This window comes from Aquarana catesbeiana, linkage group LG05 (assembly GCF_042186555.1).
Source record: "Aquarana catesbeiana isolate 2022-GZ linkage group LG05, ASM4218655v1, whole genome shotgun sequence".
Classification (NCBI taxonomy): domain Eukaryota; kingdom Metazoa; phylum Chordata; class Amphibia; order Anura; family Ranidae; genus Aquarana; species Aquarana catesbeiana.
Genome location: NC_133328.1, coordinates 106593776 through 106618610, shown reverse-complemented (window position 1 = coordinate 106618610; position 24835 = coordinate 106593776). Strand labels below are relative to the sequence as shown.

The window sequence follows — 24835 nt, the reverse complement described above, 5'->3', positions numbered from 1 at the left end:
GCACCGGGGCCCTGAAGGTTCTAGTTACACCTCTGCAAGGAGTGCATTAAGGTTAAAAACATGTAAACTTTAGAACCACTTTAAACTAAGTAAATTTAAGGGCTCCTGTATGACAGTCTAAACAAGTCCAGCTACATCAGTTTACACGTTCAGATGCTGTGTGATTCACAAGCCTGATACAGTGATGTCAATCCTTAAAGCAGTGGGTAGAACTAGGTGTATACAGGTGCTGACTAACAAGCTACATACAGCATCTCACAAAAGTGATTACGCCCCTCACATTTTTGTAAATATTTTATTATATCGTTTCATGTGACAGCACTGAAGAAATTACACTTTTGTTACAAGGTCTCAGGTGTGAATGGGGAGCAGGTGTGTTAAATTTGGTGCTATCGCTCTCATTCTCTCATACTGGTCACTGGAAGATTAACATGGCACCTCATGGCAAAGAACTCTCTGAGGATCTGAAAAAAAGAATTATTGCTCTACATAAAGATGGCCTATTCCAGGGGTGCCCAATTGCTGGCCCACAGGCCACATGTGGCCCGTGGCACCCTCTGAAGTGGCCCGCTACCTCCTGCTCTGGGATGGCAGGCCGGCAAGCCTAGAACGTGGGTCCCGACCCGCCACCCCGAGCATCAGTGTAAAGAACAGAGCCGGTGTTCTGTTAAAACAGCCAACTCGTTGAACTCTCCAACCACATCACTTCCAGTGACTTTCCAGCATCAGTAATTGGAGATTTGGATGAGTTTGCTGTTTTATCACAACACCGGCAGCGTATACACTTCGGTACATGATATAATGAGCGGACACTGTTTAGTCTGCCCGCTACTCACCAACAACATGGCGGCGTCAACTTTTTCCTTCTTAGCCGCTGTTCTGTCAGAACAGCCAAGTCGTTGTGTACTGTAGTGTATACGCTGCCGGCGTTGTGTCAAAACAGCCAACTCATCAGAATCTCAATTTACTGATGCTGGAGTGTAGCCATAGGTGACGTGGTTGGAGATTTCGATGAGTTGGCTATTTTGACAGAACCCTGGCGCTAGAGGAAGCAGAGCTGATGCTTCCTGTATAGCGCCGGCTCCTGTCACAGGCGGAGTGATACCAAATGTACTTTGCCTGTGACAGGAGTGATACAGGAAGCATCAGCTCTGCTCTCTACTGCAGCCGCATGCTTCCTCCAGTGCCAGCTCCTGTCACACTGATGCCTGGGGATGGTGGGTGAGTACCAGCCCTGGAGGACAGCCAGCAGCAGCCACCAGCCATACCCTCCTAGGGGACAGCAGCAGCCAGAGATACCTGCAGGTATCCTGAGGAAGAAACGAAGAATGAGGTCAGTTGAGGTGCAGGTAACACAGTGCATCAGTGTGAAAGCAGCCTTAGGCCCCTTTCACACAATCGGTCTAAATGGGGCCGCCTCTCTGTTTTTCAGGTGGACCCAATCGGACCCTCCATTTACCTCTATAGAATGGCAGATATAAAAGGACTTGTGTCCGTTTACACCCGCCTATCTCCGATCCGATCCACTTAAAAAAACAGAAGGGGATCTGTCCCCTTCTGTCTGGGCAGATCAGATTGGAGGGCCCATAGAGTAGAGTGGGCTGTGTCTGCATATGCAAAGTGGACATGGGCCAAGTCCCTAAAGTGGCCCTTGCTCCTCAAAAGGTTGGGCACCCCTGGCCTAGGCTATAAGAAGATTGCCAAGACCCTGAAACGGAGCTGCAGCACAGTGACCAAGACCATACAGTGGTTTAACAGGACAGGTTTCACTCAGAACAGGCCTTGCCATGGTCGACCAAAGATGTTAAGTGCACGTGCTCAGCGTAATATCCAGAGGTTGTCTTTGGGAAATAGACGTATAAATGCTGCCAGCATTGCTGCAGAGGTTGAAGGGGTGGGGGGTCAGCCTGTCAGTGCTTAGACCATACACCGCACACTGCATCAAATTGGTCTGCTTGGCTGTCGTCCCAGAAGGAAGCCTCTTCTAAAGATGATGCACCAGAAAGCCCGCAAACAGTTTGCTGAAGACAAGCAGACTAAGGACATGGATTACTGGAACCATGTCCTGTGGTCTGACGAGACCAAGATAAACGTATTTGGTTCAGATGTGTCAAGTGTGTGTGGCGACAGCCAGGTGAGGAGTACAAAGACAAGTGTGTCTTGCCTACAGTCTGGTGCTGCATGAGTGCTGCCGGCACTGGGGAGCTATAGTTCATTGAGGGAACCATGAATACCAACATGTACTGTGACATACTGAAGCAGAGCCTGATGCCCTCCCTTCATAGACTGGGCCACAGGGCAGTATTTCAACCCCAAACACACCTCCAAGACGACCACTGCCTTGCTAAAGAAGCTGAGGGTAAAGGGGATGGACTGGCCAAGCATCATGTCTCCAGACCTAAACCCTATTGAGCATCTGTGGGGGCATCCTCAAACGAAAGGTGGAGGAGTGCAAGGTCTCTAACATCAATCAGCTCTGTGATGTCGTCATGGAGGAGTGGAAGATGACTCCAGTGGCAACCTGTGAAGCTCTGGTGAACTCCATGCCCAAGAGGGTTAAGGCATTGCTGCAAAATAATGGTGGCCACACAAAATATTGACACTTTGGGCCCAATTTGGACATTTTCACTTAGGGGTGTACTCACTTTTGTTGCCAGCTGTTTGGACATTAATGGCTGTGTGTTGAGTTATTTTGAGGGGACAGCAAATTTACACTGTTATACTACTACTTTACATTGTAGCAAAGTGTAATTTCTTCAGTATTGTCACATGAAAAGATATAATAAAATATTTACAAAAATGTGAGGGATGTACTCACTTTTGTGAGATACTGTATATATGAATCAGCAGTAACAATGCTGATAGCCACATCCCTATCATTGACTTCTCATTCTACTGTAGTTCAGGTAGACATAGCCTACATAGGGTGGCATTGCTTCTCCAAATTCAGGAGCAGTGCAGCATTGTTGCCACAGCATCACAAGAGGTAGACTTTACTGACAGGATGAACAAGTAATAATGGGACTTGGCAGGGGAACTAAGGGAAACCTGCAAGTGCAGATGTACCTATAATTAAGTGCTGCAACACATTTTTCAGTGGAAGGCCATAGTTTAAGGCTAGCCATACATAGTAATATTCAACAGTAGCATGTAATTTGCATGTAACATTTGCATGTAATGGGAAGGCCACCCTGTCATATTTGCCTGCAGTTTTATTTGGACAGGCAAAGTGAAATTGTTTTTAAAACGGTGCCTATGCTTATACATGCTTGAATAAGAATACAAGAAAAAAATTATTTGCACTCATTTACTGTGGAAAAAATAAACACAACCTTGCCAGCAAAAGCTGTTTTCACCCTCTGTAGCAGAGATGACTTCTTGTAGGCATTATGTATACAGTGTCTTGAAAAAAGTATTCATACCTCTTGAAATTTTCCACATTTTGTAATGTTACAACCAAAAACATAAATGGTTTTTTATTGGGATTTCATTGGATAGACCAACACAAAGTGGCACATAATTGTGAAGTGGAAGGAAAATTATAAATGTTTTTTTACAAATAAGTATCTGGAAAGCATGGCGTGCATTTGTATTTAGCCCCCTTTACTCTGATACCCCTAACTAAAATCTAGTGGAACCAATTGCCTTCAGAAGTCACCTAATTAGTAAATAGAGTCCACCTCTGTGTAATTTAATCTCAGTATAAATACCACTGTTCTGTGAAGCCTTCAGAGGTTTGTTGGAGAACCTTAGTGAACAAACATCATCATTAAGATCAAGGAACACACCAGACAGGTCAGGGATAAAGTTGTGGAGAAGTTTAAAGCAGGGTTAGGTGATAAAAAAATATCCCAAGCTTTGAACATTTCACAGAGCATTGTTCAATCCATCATCCGAAAATGGAAAGAGTATGACACAACTGCAAACCTACCAAGACTTGGCCATCCACCTAAACTGACAGGCCGGGCAAGGAGAGCATTAATCAGAGAAGCAGCCAAGAGGCCCAGGGTAATCCTGGAGGAGCTGCAGAGATCCACAGCTCAGGTGGGAGAATCTGTCAACAGGACAAATATTAGTTGTGCACTCCATGAATCTGGCCTTTATGGAAGAGTAGCAAGAAGAAAGCCATAAGTCCCGTTTGCAGTTTGAGAGCAACCATGTGGAGGACACAGCAAACATGTGGAAGAAGGTGCTCCGGTCAGATAAGACCAAAATTGAACTTTTTGGCCTAAAAGCAAAACGCTATGTGTGGCGGACAACTAACACTGAACATCACCCTGAACACACCACCGCCACCGTGAAACATGGCGGTGGCAGCATCATGTTGTGGGGATGCTTTTCTTCAGCAGGGATAGGGAAGCTAGTCAGAGTTGAAGGGATGGATGGAGCCAAATACAGGGCAATTATAAAAGAAAACCTGTTAGAGTCTGTAAAAATCTTGAGACTGGGGCGGAGGTTCACCTTCCATCAGGACAACGACCCAAAACATACAGCCAGAGCTATAATGGAATGGCTTAGATCAAAGAATATTCATATGTTAGAATGACCCAGTCAAAGCCCAGACCTAAATTTAATTGAAAATCTGTGGTAAGACTTGAAAATTGCTGTTCGCAGATGTTCTCCCTCAAATCTGACAGAGCTTGAGCTATTTTGCAAAGAAGAATGGGCAAAAATGTCACTTTCTAGATGTGCAAAGCTGGTAGAGACATCCCCAAAAAAGACTTGCAGCTGTAATTGCAGCGAAAGGTGCTTCTACAAAGTAATGACTCAGGGGGTCTACATACAAATGCACACCACACTTTTCACATATTTATTTGTAAAACATTTTGAAAACCATTTATAATTTTCCTTCCACTTTACAATTATGTGCCACTTTGTGTTGGTCTATCACATAAAATCCCAATATAATACATTTACATTTTTGGTTGTAACGTGACAAAATGTGGAAAATATTTAAAGTGGTATGAATATTTTTTCAAGGCACTGTAACTGCCCACCAGTCTGGAACATCGACTAGTCTTTGGATTTGTGACCACTTCTCCATGCAAATGTCGTTAATTTGCAAGATGTCTTTGCATTCTTATTAAGAACACTTGTGTGATCCAGGATTCATAGTTGACTTGATGACTGTGAGCTGCCTGGACCCTGAAGGAGCAAATCAACTCTAAACCATAGCATTTTCGTGCTTCACAGTTGTTCTCAAATATTGTGTTTGGGTTGCGGCAAACATGTCTACTGTAACTGTGACCAAACAACCTATCTTTGATTGATCCATTCTCAGTACATTGTTCCAGAAGGCCTGATTTTTGGCTATATGTTAAATAGCAATAGCAAACTTTAATCTTGCTCCAATGTTCTTTATGAACAGCTCAAGCTTTTTCTTAATACACATGTCATGCAGATTGAATTGGTGCAATCTCTTTCTGATTGTAAAAGCATATACTTTAACACCAATTTTTTCAAGAGTTACCTGAGCACCCTATAATAACATTTTGGGGTTACTGAAGACTTCTTTTAGCATCAGTCAGCTCTTAAAATAATATTAAAGGCAGATTTAAACAAAATAACAAACATGTCCTACATACCTGCTCTGTGCAGTGGTTTTGCACATCCACCTCTTCTCGGGTCCCCCACGACGCTCCTTGCTCCTCCCTCCTGCCAATGTCTCCCGCTGCTGTCTCAGCCAATGAGGAGGAAGAGACCCAGGAGAGCTGATGTTGTTGTGCACATCGCTGGATCGCAGTGGGGCTAGGGTAAGTTTTGGGGGGGGCTGGCGCACACAGAAGGTTTTTTACCTTTTAGACTGCATGAAGGTAAAAAAAAGCCTTGAGCTTTTTCAGTCACTTTAATTTGTTGGGCTGGCCAGTCCTAGTTAAATTAGCAATTGTTTGAAATCTTCCCCAATTGTTAATTATTTTCCTTACAGTGGAATAATTTCAAATTATTTGACAATAGTTTTAAATCCAATACAACTTTCTTTATGGAGGGCCCTAAAGAGATTTTTTGATCCTGGCATGATGATACCGCACATGATTTATGAGGTTTAAAGAAGATGGGTTACACCTGCATACTCCCCAAGGAGTTTTTTATTCCTTATAACCTAATCTGGAACACCAAACTCTAAATTCATGGATTTGAAGTGGTGTTAAATATAGGGGTATACAATTTTTTTTCATATGACCAATCTGTATTTTTGTTAATTTAGATCAGGAAAAAGAATATGCCATGTCAATTTTATGTGTCATTTGTTTAAGTATATCACCTTTATCTGTAGGAACTATTTGAATCAAGATTCAATATTTGATTGTTCAAATATGTTGAAAAAGTCAACAATTTCTATATGATGTAATTTTCACATGACTGTACATGTATTGTTTTAAATTAGCAAATATATTACATAATTCAGTTAAGTGTAATTAACCAAACAAAATATGAGGAACACTGTTTTAAGACTGTTGTAGATATAAAATAAGATCTACAAAACATTTGCAAGCAGTCTATCTTCATAATGAAAAAATAACCATTGCCACCTAAGAGTAATCAAAATAATTTCCCTGATCTCTCACTATTCTTATGAATTCTAATTAGAGTTGTTCTTTTTTTTTCATATGAACAGAAAAATTATACTATGAATTAGTCATGTAGTAACTTAACAGGTAATAGTTTGTCTACCCAAAACCAATCTTTTAGTTATGGGTTAATGTGTCAGGTTGAAACTCTCACAGCTTTCTTGTATCTCTCAATGGCTCCTCTTACCTTTGATGTTCTTCTCACCCTTCTTCTCATTTTTTTTAAATATGACTGAAAATGTAGCAGGAGCTTTATTACACCGGCTGCTGTAGCATAAGGAGTAAGTATCCAAGAAGTGAGAAGAGCTGGGAACTGAGTAAAGCTGTTTTACAGTTGGTGAACCTGAGAGATATAGGACACAAATAGGTGAATAAGGCTTACAACATCCACTCATAACATCATTTTTGAGTGGACTAACACTTTGAAGCTTTATAAACAAGTGACAACAAATAGGAAAAACAGTTATATTTATTAAAACATTATGCTGGTTCCTTAAGCTACGTAACTGAAAATGTTATATTTTGTTTTTTCATTTGCAAAGTGACTTAGAACATATCCTGTGTATCTCCCAATTCTTTCATATAGGTACTCATGCGAGCTTTACGAGACTTCAATTTACCTAAGATAGTAACAGATGATGTCCCAATTTTCATGGGCCTAATCACTGACCTGTTTCCAGCTCTGGATGTGCCGAGGAAGAGGGACCTTCAGTTTGAACAGATGGTTAAGCAGTCTACGCTGGAGCTCCACTTGCAGCCTGAGGAGAGCTTTATTCTCAAAGTAAAAACAAAAATCAATCTATTTTTAATTACTTTCCATTAAAATAACTGCGCTCATGCTGCAGTAAACCTGAAGGTTAACTTTTATGGCTTATTTTTCAAAATGATTAAAAATGCTAACCCACAGTTGCTTTAAAGTTCTGGAAGTATATGTTCTTATTATGACATGCTATGGGAGAAAGAAAAGCTGCTGCAACAACAAATATGCCTATTGTGAAAGCATACTCTGACATTTCACTAGCTGGTTTAGCTTCACAGCTATTGTTATTGTTCATATGTATTCATGCTAAGTAGAAATATCTAGGCTATGTTTCTTTTTTTGGTTATTCCAAGGGACAGTCTCTACAACATATAGTAACCATTAAATATGTTGACATAATCCTTTCAACAAATATAAATATGCTTATAACATTATATAGCACATAATAAGCAGAATTTGGCTTTTGTGTTTTCTTGCAAGAATGGAGGTTGTCATGTGATCAAAAAAAATGTCATCAGGTCATTATTAAAGCCTAGATACAAACAGATTAAGAAAAGGATTGCTAAAATAAATTTTTGAGACAATACCTAATCCCTTAAAGGGGTTGTAAAGGTTCGTGTTTTTTCACCTTAATGCATCCTATGCATTAAGGTGAAAAAACTTCTGAACTTCTGGCAGTCACAGGCCCCCTAGGACCCCCCTGTTTTACTTACCTGAACCCTTTCATTCAGTCGGCGGGGGACGCGCTGTCTCTCTCTCCACGGGCTCCCGGCTCTTGATTGGATAGCAGCGCAGCCATTGGCTCCCGCTGCTGTCAATCAAATCCAATGACGTGAGTGCCGGGGGGGCAGGGCCAAGCCTGGCATTCTGTGTCTATAGACACAAATGCTGGACTCGGGTGCGCGCACACAAGGTAACCCCCCTTGGGGAAGCGCTTCTCCGAGGGGGTTATTAGATGTGAGGAGGAGCCACGAGAGCTGCCGGGGGACCCCAGAAGAGCAGGTTCAGGGCCACTCTGTGCAAAACGAGCTGCACAGTGGAGGTAAGTATGACGTTTGTTATTTAAAAAAAAAAATACCCTTACAATCACTTTGTCTAATTTATGGTGTCAGTTTTCATATTAACAGTCTATTATTTACAGTATATTAGCTAATAAATAAGTTATTTCTAGGTGACCAATATTTAATAGCACCCATTCTCTAGTAGCCCCTTTAATTACATAATGCCTATTCCTTGATGGACAGAAAACTATAGCGCCTACTGCTTGGTGTCCAGCAGTGGTAGAGATACATAGTACCTCTTTTGTAGCGTCTAGTGATGCAGAGCATAACCCCATCTTTACTTTTTTTCTGCAGCCTATGCTGTCCCACAGGACCTCTAAAACATAGATTACTATTCTCATATACAACAGCGGGTTGGCTTTCAGCTCGGTTTACATATATGCGAATCTGATTAGTTTTTAAACGCATAACGATTCACACAACATGTGAATCGGACCATCTTTCAATGGAGCCGGTTCACACATGTGTCCATTTCTAAAAGGGGTCTTGTTTGATTTTCTGGTCTGGTTAAGGTGTTAAGTCAAGCTAAAATTCACACCTGAACCTGTGAACAAAACATGTGTGAACCCAGCCTTTCTGTGGCCTGACTCATCCTATTAAACACTGCTCTAATCAAGATCACTCACTGCCTGTGTGGACCTGTTGATTAGAGCAGTGCTTAAAAGCATGTCAGAAAACTGTGCTGCTGTTTGTGTGTGAGAATAATAGTCCTGGCTACTCTAGTGCTGCCAGCACAGGAATTTTCTTAACACTTGCTGTAGCACTAAGCAAAAAAAAAAAAAGTTACAAAAAATGCACATTCATTCTTTATGCAATGTGACTGAATTATAGTAAAAAAATAGAAGGGTTTATTTGGACTTTAAATGCAGCATAACATACCTATCTTGATCAGATGCTAATTAAAATTCTTGTTCATGTCATGATGGATCATTTAGTTCTAATATACACAACTGTCAGAACAATAACATAATGCTTATACAAATATTTCCCAGCTTAGGTAAATGTATTAAATACATTAAAATAGCAGACTGTTTTTGTAACAGTTTTTTTTAATACAGGTTGTACAGCTGGAAGAGCTGCTTGCTGTTCGTCACTCAGTCTTTGTGGTCGGAAATGCAGGAACAGGGAAAACGAAGGTACGCTACGTGGACTTGAGAAGAGTCTTACTTGCCATAATGCACCTGCGGGCCTCTGACACTATTTCGGCAAGCTTTTCTCAACCTTCTTAACATGGGGGAACCCTTCAAATAATTTTCTGGGCTTAGAGAACCCTTGCTAAGAATTATTATACCTACAGCTCACAGTACATTACTGGGAAGAATGCTCTTTACATTTTATGATCATTGGGAAGAATCCCACTTACAGATAGTTAAAAGATCATTGGTGTCACATTGGTGGTTACACATCTAAGTGGCAGAAGTTATTCATTGCTGATCGAGAGAAGATTTTCCAACAGGCTGGGTGTACACAAGTTGATCGATCGACTTATGTACAACCAGCCACCCATATGTGGATCGAAATTCAGCCGGGCCTTGCTGAATTTGGATCCATGCATGGCCGGCTTAACAATATTGCTGTCTGCTGTGCACTTGTGCTCCTTCATACAGAGTGGGGGCATGGTAATACAGGTGGTGTGTTACTGGCTAGATCACCAGGTGAAAACAGGGGGAAAAAAAGCCTAAACTGATACATCTAAGGATTGATAAGCTGCAGTTTATCAAATTTTTTGGTTTTGGGTTTAATACTGCTTTACTTTGTGAAAATCCTCACACATTTGTTTGAATTCTGTGACAATCATTATACCCTGTGAGTGGGCACTGCTGTGTCACACATTTCACAGAGCCTGCCTTCTGTACTACTGAGGTGCCGAGAGGAGGAGTTTCGGAATATGTAGTCCTTAGAAATTGAAAGTAAACAGCAGAGGAGAAGATGCAAAGTATGCTGAGAATCCAAGAAGTTGTGGAAAGAGATGACCAGCAGACACTCAGCATTCACAACATGAAAGAAAATGTTTTGAAGTGATTGTAAAGTCTTGTTTTTTTCTCTAAAAATAACAAACATGTTATACTTACCTGCACTGTGCAGTGGTTTTGCACAGGGCAGCCCAGATCCTCCTCTTCTCGGGTCCCTCTTCGGCTCTCCTGGCCCCTCCCTCCTGTTGAGTGCCCCCACAGCAAGCAGCTTGCTATGGGGGCACCCAAGCCGCAGCTTCTTGTGTCCATTCAGAAATGCTTCCCTCTCTCTCCCCTGCTTGGCTAACTGACTTTGACTGACAGCAGTGGGAGCCACTGGCACCTCTGCTGTGTCTCAGTCAATGAAGAGGAGAGTCCCGGATGGCCGAGGCACTCGTGAACATTGCTGGATAGAGATGGGGCTCAGGTAAGTATTGAGGAGGGCTGCTGCATTAAGATAAAAAACCTTCTGATTTTACAACCACTTTAAGTAACCTTATTCTGGGTTGTCAAATATAACTATTATTTTTATCGTTATTACAATACTGATATTATAAAATGAAAATGTATTCTGTGACCATCACTACTAGCGAATAATATGATGGGATGACAGCACCAGAGCTTTCACCCTAAAATACGTGGTCAGCGTTGGCACTTTTATTTTTTATCTCATGACCGGTTCTCTTTCTAATCGCTCTGCCATTACCAGTGAGAATTAATGATAATGAAAGTTAATAGTAATTCATAATGCAGCCATGTATGAGAATAACATCTACCTGAGCAACCACTATTGTTTTACACAGGTTTCCCCATTCAACATATTTCATAAATATCTGTCACAATATAAGCTCTTTTTTTTCAGGCGTCGGGATGTAAGTGGTTAAACAGTTGTCATTATGATGGTTGTTAAAAATAAATGTTATTAAAATTGCTTAGATTTTCCATGCAAGCGAACAATTACAATTTATATCTTAAGCTATTTTAATTTCAGATAAATTGACCCTGAAAAAAAGTGTTAAAAAAAACTAACCTGCAATTTGTGACTTCATTCGAGATCTGGCTTTGTGACAGTTATTTGTATAATTTCTTTTCTTGCACATATACAATACTTCTGCACTTATTCTCTTTCATCACAACTAATTACACTACAGTCAGTATACTTAATTGCTTCCATTCTACTCTGAACGTCTTGGTAATTACTGATCCTTTATATCAGGAAACTAATCGGAAATGAATGCAATGCACAGGAAAAATATCACACCGCATAGAGCTATACGTATGAAAATGTATTTGTGAGTAGAGATAAAATAGGCTCTCTTTACAGGTATTGAGGACTTTAAACAGGACCTATATAAACCGAAAACAGAAGCCAGTATGGAATGATTTGAACCCCAAAGCTGTGACCACCGATGAACTCTTTGGCTTTATCCACCCTAGCACAAGAGAGTGGAAAGATGGTACTTATATGTATTACTGTGTCTGGCAATAGGGATCAATTTTGCACATAACATATCTAATTGGCTTATAGATGGGCCAGTTTTACTGTATTTGACAGAATGATTCATTCTCCATGACACTGAAATTATTGTAATAGATCAATAACACTATAGATGCTACGATTGTTCTGTGCAGCAGTTAATGTGTTATCATTGCTGATAGCAAGTTCCACTTGCCCTAGCAGATTTTCGAGACACATACACATCCTAATAAATAATCTTTTGAACAAAGAATTTAAAAAAAATACATCTAAAGCCCAAATGCATTTTTTATTTTGGATAGAGTAGAGAATGGTTAAAATCCCTGTCGGGTTTTTGCTTGCCATCTGTGTCCCTTTAGGGAGATCATCCTTCACTTCCTTTCCTATAGACACAACATGCACAGCAGTTGTCACTGGAACAAGTATCCCCCTTGGTAGATCTTACCTTTTTCTTTCTGTTTCAGGGACAACTCAAAATGTAAGATTTTCCCTTACTTTTAGTCCCAGGGGCAGTGGTCTTCAGGACGTAGAGAGGATGGATCTTCCTTATGGAGGACACAGCCAACCATTAAAACCTGACAGGGATTCTAACCCCTGCTACTCTGTCCAAAACAAACAAAATTAGCTTTAGACATACTTTAAACATTCATCAGCAGAGAAGATTTCAACTGTTGTTGGAAACTAGGTTTTAACTAATACTTTATATTTGTATTAGTCGCAGAGTGTTTTTTTGAATAAAGCAGTTGTCATCTATATTTGCTGCATGGTAGCCCATACGTGATCACCCTAATTGTCAACTGTACCCCAAACTGAGAGCCCATGGTTAGTGGAGATATGTATCATGTACATATAGGGGCTGATTTACTAAAGGCAAATAGACTGGGCACTCTGCAAGTGCAGTTACTCCAGAGCTTAGTAAATGAGATGAAGGTTCACTTTGCAAAGAATACCCAATCACATGCAGGAGCATTTTCGCTTACACGTGCTTTGATGATCAAAGTCAGCAGCGCTTCCTCTCATTTCCTAAGCTCTGGAGAAACTGCAGTTGTAAAGTACACTGTCCATTTGCCTTTAGTAAATCAACCCCATAGTTTTCAACTTATATTATACTTAAAGGTATGTTCAGAGAGACATCATAAAGGGGCCCTTGGTGAGTTTTTCTGGCTTATACCAAGCTTTCCAGATCCCAAACAATTCAAACAATTTCCGACTTCCCTAGACTAACATTCATATTTAATTGACTTGCTCTAAAGACATCCAGGCCTCACCTGGTTATTCATATGAATCGTTTCTAGCATCTGTCTGTACACAACGCTATGGAGGATTCATCTAGGCAGTCAGACACCATAGTTTGTTTAATGGAGAGCAAAGCAACTGGTTCTCTTTACTTTAGCCCTTCCCAGCAGCACATATTTACTTTTCTTTTGCTCCTCCTCTGCTCCATTCAGGGATCACAAAAAACCCATATAAGAAACAAGTTGCTGGAATCTTAGTATACACAGGGCTATGGATTCCCCATGTAACTGTGCTGATTGCACCATTGCTGTCACATGGAGTGAGTCACATGTTTCTTCCTACCCAGAAGTATGAGGTATTTGGCTGAACAAAATGACAGTGGGGCAAAGGGAAGGTAAGCATTTGGTGGAGGATCAAGGCAAAGCACTGGTTACCAATCATACTACCCCATACCTGGAACCTTTCAGGGGCACCAATGCACAGTGTAGATGTGACTAGCTGTCAGCTGCTGCTGTCAGTTCCTCCAGTGCCAGCACACTTTTCTTTGCTGGTCTTTATCAGTGATCCCTCCAGGCTGTCTGTAGCTTTGGAGAGGCAAGATTTGAAACATTGACATTGTGGACTGAACCCATTTGACTCCCTCCAAATTGTAAGTGGCAGTTTGGCAGCTCTATGAGTACATGTTGACGTGCTGATTCATTGTTCTATAAATCTTAGCAAATTGTAATGATCTGACATTACATCCTATATTCTAAGTATGCATTTTTTATTTTGAAGTGCATTGATAAACACACATACAGTAGGTATATTTCTGAATATCTGGGTAGGTTTGTTTACTACAAATAAATATTGGTTTTAGCTGAATTGTGTGTTTGGCCATTTCCAGGTCTTTTTTCAAGTCTGATGAGAGAACAGGCTAACATAACTCATGATGGACCTAAATGGATTGTGCTGGATGGTGACATTGATCCAATGTGGATTGAATCCCTGAACACAGTCATGGATGACAATAAGGTAGATAAAATTAAAATAAGTAAACTGATACTGTAAACATAATTGTATCTGTGGTAGCAGTATTACAGAGCCCAACTGACTGTCAGCAAAAAAATGATTGTGTCATACTATATTGTCATAAGAATATAATCTTTTTGTGGTGTTAATACGCTGAAGCTGTATGCCAAGCAAATTCTTTTGGAAGGTCATTATTATTAAACAACAAATTTGAATATAAAATTCATGGATACACATAAGAATCTTGCTTTATTGCATTAAATAATATCCAGATGTGGTCTGGGAAGATTGAGTCTAGGTAATAATATGGCATATGTTACATTTAACATCTTTACAGAAATGTGGGTAGTTTATTTTGCCTTTTTTGAATATTCAAAAGTAGTTTGAGTACTATGGCTTTCTAGGTATAAGGAATGGCTCTTCTATACACAAGGTCCTGTACATGCTGTGACTACTACTAAGTGTATTTACTGGTGGCATACATATTTAATGAGAGTCCTGTTGGAATTGCTGGTACAGTACACACCTTAAGTATACCAGCTCTGGGACGAAGAAAAAATACACCATAAACAGGTTGCATTCCTTCTTCAAAGCTCCCCTGGGGCAAAGAGCATTGTCAGACCCCTACACAAAGTAAAAGTATTGGCCTTATTTGATGCTTTTTACCAGTTTGCCACATATGTTTTACAATCTCCCTTCATCAGGAAAGGCAACCACAAAATGTTGCAAGCCTCACTGCCTATCTTTACTGCATGCAGCACTTTATTCACTACACCATTCACTCAAAATGTGTCTGGGCATCCCCATACCTGTGATTTTATTTGCATTGCTTTTTATTGACATTTTAAAGGTGTTACAGATGTGTAAAAGTGTACATAGTGGAAAGACAGACTTCATCTACTCATGGATTTGTAATCAAGGTTTAACAATCTTGCTATACATCGACAGTTTTGTGGTAAATGACAACTAAGCCAAACTTTCAATAACAGAACAATTTTAAGGGTTTATTTTACCAAATGTTCCAAGGCTCACTATATTATATATAAGTGAGCATTGGTTGTTGTGATCCCTAATAATTTCTAATAGTGTTAAAGTAGAGCTCTATTTACTGGGGTCACCAAGTTTCACTGCTTTATTGTTATAAACCAAATGAAAAGCAGCACCTCTCACACGCTCCTTTCAGATATACCAGCCAGCTCAAACACTGCTGCTGGGTCACTGATAAGAGCACGTCAAGCCCTGCTATATAGGCCAGTGGACTCAGTCCAATTTTAAAGTTCATTGGGCCCACTGTCATTTTAAAGACTAATACACTCGGCCATATTCCATAGGCGAGTGGATTCAGTTGGGCCCAGTCCTATTCCATAGTCCAGTGGACCATTTCCATTCCACAGGCCAGTAGAACCAGTCTTATTCCACAGGCCAGTGAACCCTGTCCCATTCCACAGGCCAGTGAACCTAGTCCAATTCCACAGGCCGGTGGACCCATTCCCTTCCACAGATCGGTGGACCCAGTCCCTTTCCACAGGTTGGTGGACCCAGTCCCTTTCCACAGGCCGGTGGACCCAGTCCCTTTCCACAGGCCGGTGGACCCAGTCCATTTCCACAGGCCGGTGGACCCAGTCCCTTTCCACAGGCCCGTGGACGCAGTCCCTTTCCACAGCCTGGTGGATGCAGTCCCTTTCCACAGGCCGGTGGACGCAGTCCCTTTCCACAGGCCGGTGGACGCAGTCCCTTTCCACAGGCCGGTGGACGCAGTCCCTTTCCACAGGCCGGTGGACGCAGTCCCTTTTCCACAGGCCGGTGGACCCAGTCCCTTTCCACAGGCCGGTGGACCCAGTCCCTTTCCACAGGCCGGTGGACCCAGTCCCTTTCCACAGGCCGGTGGACGCAGTCCCTTTTCCACAGGCCGGCGGACCAAGTCCCTTTCCACAGGCCGGCGGACCCAGTCCCTTTCCACAGGCCGGCGGACCCAGTCCCTTTCCACAGGCCGGCGGACCCAGTCCCTTTCCACAGGCCGGCGGACCCAGTCCCTTTCCACAGGCCGGCGGACCCAGTCCCTTTCCACAGGCCGGCGGACCCAGTCCCTTTCCACAGGCCGGCGGACCCAGTCCCTTTCCACAGGCCGGCGGACCCAGTCCCTTTCCACAGGCCGGCGGACCCAGTCCCTTTCCACAGGCCGGCGGACCCAATCCCTTTCCACAGGCCGGCGGACCCAGTTCCTTTCCACAGGCCGGAGGATCCCAGTTCCTTTCCACAGGCTGATGGAATATGACTGGGTCCTTAAACCTGTACAATAACAACCAGTCTCATTCTACAAGCCTTAAATAATTAAGCATTCTAAAAGTATAACTGAAGACAAAACTTTTTTTTCTTTCAGTTATGGATAGAAGGGAGAGAAATTAGAACAACTGTCAGTTTTTATTGCTGTCTGTATGCCTGTTAGGGAGATTCGCCTCTCTATTTGCTCTGTTTGTCATTATCATTGAAAGTGAAAGTAAAAGAAAATCCAAAATTTTGAGTTGTTCGCAGAAAAGTAATAGAGGGGAAATATTCCACTAGGTACACTCGTTCTGGTGACCTAGGGGGGCCCAAGAGATTCCCTTAAATTGCAGGGATTTCCTCTCACTTACTGTTTTGGCCATGGGACAGGAAGTGAAGGTAAATCTCACCAATGGGACACATATGGAAAAAATTACAGGGGTTATATACTCTGTCCAAAAAGTTTTGCCTATAGTTCTATTTTAAGCTTTCAAAATTATTATCTACAAGGCAGCACAGATGGTCAGCAGCCCTTGGTCCCATTTGGCCCATATCCACCTGACGGGACTTAATTGTCTTTTTGGGCTCCTATGCAGTAAGCAATTCAAAAAGTCAATTTTTACTTTCTACCTTTCAGCTGTTTACTCTTTTGGATTTATCATACCGTTCTTTTATTTATTTAAAGGTTTTGACACTTGCAAGTAATGAGAGAATCCCTCTGACTCCGACCATGCGTCTAGTTTTCGAGATCCATCATTTAAGGACTGCCACACCAGCTACTGTTTCTAGAGCTGGAATTCTTTATGTCAACCCCCAGGATCTTGGATGGAATCCGTAAGTGACTCAGAAAACTGTACCTTTATTTAATTATTAATTATATTTATTAAAACAAAAGTGAATAAATGGTAACATTAGAGTGGTGTATTCTCTCAGCTAGGTGTTACTTTTCCAACATGCCTCAAGACTTCAAGTTGAAATTTTAGACCTCTATTACTATTATATTAACTGTTACAAATTAGGCTAGGTTCACACTGCTGCAAATTTTATTGCGAATTTGAGCCGCTGCGATCGCTCAAATTCGCAAGTCATTTTAATAACATCGTTTTCCATGAGTGCCATTCAAATCAATGCGATGCGAATCTAACCTGCGTAAAAAAAAGGGTCCTGTCCGAGTTTGATCCGTGTGCGATGCGAATTCAGCTCCATAGATTGCAAAATTTGCAGTAGAATCGCAAGAACACATAAAGAATTCGCAATGCAAATTTGCAACGCAATCGGATCAAAATCACGCTAAATTCACACTGCAGCAGTGTGAACCTAGCCTTAAGGTCACCTATTAGATTAGAGGTAATGACTTTGGGCTCGTACTTTAGCAAGTGTCCTGGTAGGTAAAGGCAGGTTGTGAAGTATTATGTATTTGCATCCACTACAGTCCAGGTAAACTCAGAAATAATATTTAGACTTCATTTACTGTCTTACTACAGTATCCATCCCCTGACATAAGATATACATCCACTGCCAACTTGCTATCCAAACATTCTGACAGGTTTCCAAAACATACATTGTTTTAGGAGGATTTTTATTTATTTTTTGCAAGTTTAATCATTAATTAATGTGGACCTTATGTTGGATGTTTAATTTGTTCACTGTAATTACATCAACTGTAATATATAGTTATTTGAAAGTTTGTTCTTGCATAATCCTTGTGTTCTGCTATTTTTAAGAGGATAATATGTTCTGCAATGTAAAATATGTATTTTAATAGGAGTATTACAGGTGAGAAAATATCATCATTCTTACAAAGCAAAGTTTTTGTTTTAAATCTGAATGTTTAGATAACTGGTTGGTATGCTTATCTATTATTGACTATGTGCATTATCTAATATCATTGGTATTACTGATATTAGTCTCATCCGCACCATATCTGTCCCTTACGATGTATGCATCTTGTATTCACCATATTGTGTATACAACGCTGATATATTTAATAGTGTTGGCTTAATTTGTTCCTCTGTTGTGAATCAGCTGAAGAGAGATTCTGTGTACTTGTAATTACTCTACCTGTTCAAGATACAGTGCCTTGAAAAAGTACTTATGCCCCTTGAAATATTTCACATTTTGTCATGTTACAACCAAAAATGTAAATGTATTTTATTGGCATTTTATGTGATAGACCAACACAAAGTGGCACATAATTGTGAAGTGGAAGGAAAATGATAAATGGTTTTCAAAATTTTTACAAATAATTATCTGAAAAGTGTGGCGTGCATTTGTATTCAGCCCTCTTTACTCTGATACCCCTAACTAAAATCTAGTGGAACCAATTGCCTTCAAAAGTCACCTAATTAGTAAATAGAGTCCGCCTGTGTGTAATTTAATCTCCGTATAAATACAGCTGTTCTGTGAAGCCGTCAGAGGTTTGTTAGAGAACCTTGATGAACAAAAGGCATCATGAAGGCCAAGGAACACACCAGACAGGTCAGGGATAAAGTCGTGGAGAAGTTTAATGCAGGGTTAGGTTTTAAAAAATTATCCCAGTATTTGAACATCTCACAGAGCACTGTTCAATCCATCATCCCAAAATGGATAGAGTATGGCACAACTGTAAACCTACCAAGACATGGCCGTCCACCTAAACTGACAGGCCAGCAAAGAGAGCATAAATCACAGAAGCAGTCAAGAGGCCCATGGTAACTCTGGAGGAGCTGCAGAGATCCACAGCTCAGGTGGGAGAATCCATCCACAGGACAACTCTTAGTCATGCACTCCACAAATCTGGCCTTTTTGAAAGAGTGGCAAGAAGAAAGCCATTGTTGAAAGAAAGTCATAAGAATTCCCGTTTGCAGTTTGAGAGAAGCCATGTGGGGGACATAGCAAACATGTGGAAGAAGGTGCTCTGGTCCGATGAGACCAAAATTGAACTTTTTGGCAAAAAAGCAAAACGCTATGTTTGACAGAAAACTAATACTGCACATCACCCTGAACACATCATGCCCACCGTGAAACATGGAGGTGGCAGCATCATGTTGTGAGGATGCTGATGAGTTGAGTTGATGAGTTGATGAGTTGAGTTGATGAGTTGATTAGAAGATGGATGGAGCCAAATACAGGACAATCTTAGAAGAAAACCTGTTGCAGTCTGCAAAAGACTTGAAACTGGGGCGGAGGTTCGCCTTTCAGCAGGATAATGACCCTAAACATACAGCCAGAGCTACAATGGAATGGTTTAGATCAGTGGTCCCCAACCTTTTTGGCACCAGGGACCGGCTGCGTGGAAGAAAATTATGCCAAGGCCCGGCAAGGGGGGGGGGGGGGGGTAATGTACGCACACGCGGGGGGGGGGGGGGGGTAAGCGAATTTCACAGGCAATTTATCGGGGCAATAGCTGGTGTTCTACTGTTGGTACTTCAATCATCACGGCACCATGGTTGGTATGGTGTCAGAATGAATGAAGCACATTATTTCTTATATTACATTGTAATATAAATGAAATAGTTCAACTCACCATAATGCAGAATCAGTTGGAGCCCTGAGTGTGTCACTTTCCACGTCGCCTGCCACCAGATGAGGAATGCCACTTGCCATGCTTGCCTGCCACCAGTTGAGGAATGCCACTTGCCACGTCAACTGCCTGTGCCACCAGTTGAGGAATGCCACTTGCCACGTCACCTGCCTGTGCCACCAGTTGAGGAATGCCACTTGCCACGTCACCAGCCTGTGCCACCAGTTGAGGAATGCCACTTGCCATGTCACCTGCCTGTGCCACCAGATGAGGAATGCCACTTGCAACGCTGCCTGCCACCAAATGAGCAATGCCACTTGCAGCGCTGCCTGCCACCAGATGAGGAATGCCATTTGCCACGCTTGCTTGCCACCAGTTGAGGAATGCCACTTGCCACATCACCTGCCTGTGCCACCAGATGAGGAATGCCACTTGCCACATCACCTGCCTGTGCCACCAGATGATGAATGCCACTTGCTGCGCTGCCTGCCACCAGATGAGGAGTGTCACCTGCCTGTGCCACCAGATGAGGAATGCCACTTGCCACCAAATGAGGAATGCCACTTGCCACGCTTGCCTGCCACCAGTTGAGGAATGCCACTTGCCACATCACCTGCCTGTGCCACCAGATGAGGAATGCCACTTGCCATGCTGCCTGCCACCAAATGAGGAATGCCACCTGCCACATCACCTGCCTGTGCCACCAGATGAGGAATGCCACTTGCCACGCTGCCTGCCACCAAATGAGGAAAGCCACTTGCCATGTCAACTGCCTGTGCCACCAGATGAGGGATGCCACTTGCCACATCACCTGCGAGCGCCACCAGATGAGGAATGCCACTTGCCACATCACCTGCCAGTGCCACCAGATGAGGATTTTGACTGCATTGGTGACACTGGTTCAGTGATCATTCTTGAGTGAGGGCAGGAGAGCAGAGATGTGGGGCTGGCGGTGAGAGATGATGTCATCTCTCTGCTCCCCGCCGCACTGCCGACATTCCTCTGGCTGTGAGGGCAGAAGAGCGGTGATGCTAGGTGGGCAGAGAGAGATGTCATCTCTGCTCGCCAGCCCGCTTCCCTCACGGTGACTCAAAATGTCATGCCGCCTGCCGCGGCCCGGCTGCAAAGACGCCACGGCCCGGTGGTGGGCCGCGGCCCGGGGGTTGATGACCCCTGGTTTAGATCAAAGCATATTCATGTGTTAGAATGGCCCAGTCAAAGTCCAGACCTAAATCCAATTGAGAATCTGTGTCAGAACTTGAAAATTGCAGTTCACAGACACTCTCCATCCAATCTGATAGAGCTTGAGCTATTTTGCAAAGATGTGCAAAGCTGGTAGAGGCATACCCAAAAAGACTTGCAGCTGTAATTACAGCAAAAGGTGGTTCTACAAAGTATTGATTAAATGCACGCTACACTTTTCACAAATTTATTTGTAAATAATTTTGAAAACCATTTATCATTTTCCTTCCACTTCACAATTATGTGACACTTTGTGCTGGCCTATCACGTAAAATCCAAATAAAATATATTTACGGTTTTGGTTGTAACATGACAAAATGAGGAAAATGTTTAAGGGGTATGAATACTTTTTCAAGGTGCTGTAGTTTCAAAACTTCCACAATTATCATTTCATGAAGGGAACAAACAGTTGAAGCTGCTTTTATTTGCAGATATATGTATTGTATTTCTAAAGAGCATCTGTATATAGTATAAGAATCTTTTTATTGGTAAATGGCATACTTGCAACTCCCATTGCCCCCCCCCCCCCCCCCCCCCCCGTTCTTCCACTTTTGAAACTTTTTTTGGGGGGGATAGGTACCTAGTTATGTCATATACCCGCTCCCACCTCCAGTGGAATTGCCTAGGCAAAACCCAGCTTAAGTTTTTCCCTTCACCCACAACCTCCTGGAACACGCCACATGTCCCAGGAGGCTGCGGGAAAATTCACAGGGCACAGCGTGGTTCATGCATAGACAGTGGGAAGACAGCTGTGAAGCCACAAGTAATCTCAGCCGGCTTCCCACAGTCAATTTGGCAGGGACACTATGACCAGCGAAGAACCGGTCCGAGTGAGAACAGTTCTGGATTTCTTGACAGGTAAGCATCTCTTTATTAAAAGTCAGCAGCTGCGGTATTTTAGCTGCTGACTTTTTTTTTTTAAATGGCTGAAGATCCTCTTTAAATCTAAAAACTTTCCTCAAAACAGAAACAGTCAAAGGTTGCTGATCGTTGAAGGCACCAAACACTATTTCCTATTTTGTATCTGCTGAAACACTTAAGTATAATAGGCCCCCAGCCACAACACTCAAGAGACAATCCAATCTATCTGCAGGGGTCTCCATTTCCCATATTCTCAGTTAACCTACCGTTAACCCGAGGACAACATACCACCAATGTGTCCTCAAACATTCAATTAGCCTTGAATTTTACTGCCTTCAAAGACCAACAACTGCCAGGCTGTTGTGACATCCAATAGAACCACACACCAAGAGCAGGAAGGGTGGGTGGGAAATTTGTTCTCCGTCCTTTGCACATCCACTGACGGCTGCAACTATACACTCCCTCCTGAAGTCTCTGCAAGCCCACTCAGCCATATATCAACACCAATAAGGAAAGTCTCTGCAACATTCACCCCCCCCCCCCCCCCCCCCCCCACCCCCCACTATACAAGTTTGACTTTAGTCCCTCTTCACATAGTCATGTATGCTCTTCACCAGTTTTTTTTTTTTTTGCTTTGGGACTTCCTTTCTTGTCAGTTTTAAATAGATATCTTGTAATCCTTTTTTTATTTTGGGTGTGAAATTTAAGTAAGTACAAACCTTTCTGTGTCATACAGAGATGGTACCTTGGCTGGATTGCCAGAGCTCCTGTACAACTGTGCCACACAGAACAAAAGTTATACTGAGCAGTGTTAGTCGTTAGCAGCAGTGACATGCCCTGTTGAATTATACTTGTTTAGGTATGTAAACACCTGGATAGAGACCAGAAGTAGCCAAACTGAAAAGGCCAATCTGACCATTTTGTTTGACAAGTATGTGCCACCATGCTTAGAACAGTTCAGAAACCACGTCTTGAAAACCATCACCCCTATCTCTGAGAACAGTATGGTGCAGGTAGGATGACTACATTATTTTTGTATTAAAATACTGATTATGTTGTATGTTGCTGTGTCATGCTGGTCAAATCATATTTTAAAAAAATATTTATTGGGCAATTTACTGCAGGGGAGACACCCCTGAAATGTAACTGCAGAGATAAGGGCTTGTGTGTGAACTTTGAAGGAGAAGATTTGCTTTTCTACAGTGTCTCTGTTGCTGGGCATGCCCCCCTTTTAATGGTTACTTCCAACTAACTGCCACTAACAAAATGTTCTATAGTGGTTTAATGAAACTACAAGGCTGAGCTAGTGATATGCCCTTGCATCTGGTCATGTGACATTAGACTACACGACGAAGATAGGGAACATATGAATAAAAGAAAGGGCCTAGTCACCCACTGAAATACTGCCATTTGCTTGTTATATACACATACAGTGTATGAGATACAAAATGTACATGTATGCAAAAGTAGATCTAGATAAGCCAAAAGGATGCTCATGTATACAAGCCTTAATGCTGGCAATAAAAGTTGATTTTATTCAAACGGTTGACCATATGATCGTTTTTATCAGTCAGATATCTAAAGCAATAGTTTTAGGTATACTTGTCTGTAATAGTCCTATCACTTTCAGTGTCAATTTTTTTTCATAGAAGTAAACAAAAATGAAAAGTAATTGTTTCAGAACTAATTCATTACTCAATACACTGCACAATCAGCTTGCTAAAAATTAGAATTTTCCAAGTAATCCGATATCTTTCATATTCATTCCAGCAAAATTGGCTGAACGTCTCAAATTCTTAGTTAAAAAATTATTGATAAATGTTAAATACTTTGAAAAAAACAAAACAATTTTTCACCCAATAATCAGATAAATGACTCTATCACCAACAATAGACTTTGACATACAGATATTATATACATATTAGACAACCTATTGTTGTGTATGGACATGAGTATGCATGTACACACCCATTTGAGCACTACATTTTAGATATACTAAGGTCCTTTTCACACAGGCTCCTGCGCTAAACAAAATCCGCTTGCTCAGCGGGGATCTCTCAGCTGATCCCCGCTGAGCAGGCCCATGACAGATCCATGTCCGCTTCACTATGCAGAGCAGACACAAACACTCTCCTCTATGGGGCAATCAGATGGAAATGGACTGCCTGTCTGTTTCCATATGATGCCATCCGATCCGCTGGACAGATGGGGAATAGGACCACCATCTGTCTCTCTGTTTTTCGCGGACAGGATTGGATCGGATGGTGGCATGCGGACATCCACCGCTCCATAGAAGAGACTGGAGGGTCAGATCAGGTCCCCATGAAAAAATGACAGGTGGACCTGATCTGACAGCTCGTATGAAAGGGGCCTAAGGCCTGCTGTCTTTCTGAAGAATGTGTTGAAGTGTCTGCTTTTTATTTCTGCTAATGTCCAATCAGATCTCATTTGCTTTACAGTACTAGTCAAATGAAAGTGATGACCTGGGTAAAGCTGCAGAAAGAACAGTTCGTGATTCAGATAGACATGTGCAATGCGTTTCTTAACGAATCGAAATTCGGCCGAATTGTGCATCTTTCGGACATTCGGATGCATCCGAATGTCCGAATTAAAAAGTGATGAATTTCAACTAATATGAAAGAAATTATAGCAAATATAACAAATTAATTCAACATGATTCTGTAATTTGTTAAAGATCTAATGAAAAAAAAGGTCAACTCAAAGTACATCTTACAGTCCAATCGGCTGATTAATTTTGTACTGGAGGTTGGATTACTGGCAAAGTGCATTCCTGAGAACTGAGTGAGAAGGGTGTTGTATTGTATTTGAGCAGAGGAGAAGAGATATTGTCATTGTGTGTGTTAATAGATTCAATAAACAAATGACTTTCCAAGCTACGAAT

At 41.9% G+C, this 24835-nt stretch overlaps 1 protein-coding gene across 1 annotated transcript in view; it reads left to right on the top strand.

Annotated features, from left to right (window-relative positions):
* The window catches only part of DNAH11 (dynein axonemal heavy chain 11), a 424128-nt gene that overhangs the window by 172400 nt on the left and 226893 nt on the right, over window positions 1-24835 (top strand). Inside the window, exons 39-44 of the mRNA XM_073630040.1 lie at window positions 7156-7350; window positions 9449-9526; window positions 11667-11799; window positions 13942-14069; window positions 17014-17162; window positions 22793-22946. Of these exons, the coding sequence (XP_073486141.1) occupies window positions 7156-7350; window positions 9449-9526; window positions 11667-11799; window positions 13942-14069; window positions 17014-17162; window positions 22793-22946 (837 nt within the window). The remainder of the gene's footprint in view (window positions 1-7155; window positions 7351-9448; window positions 9527-11666; window positions 11800-13941; window positions 14070-17013; window positions 17163-22792; window positions 22947-24835) is intronic.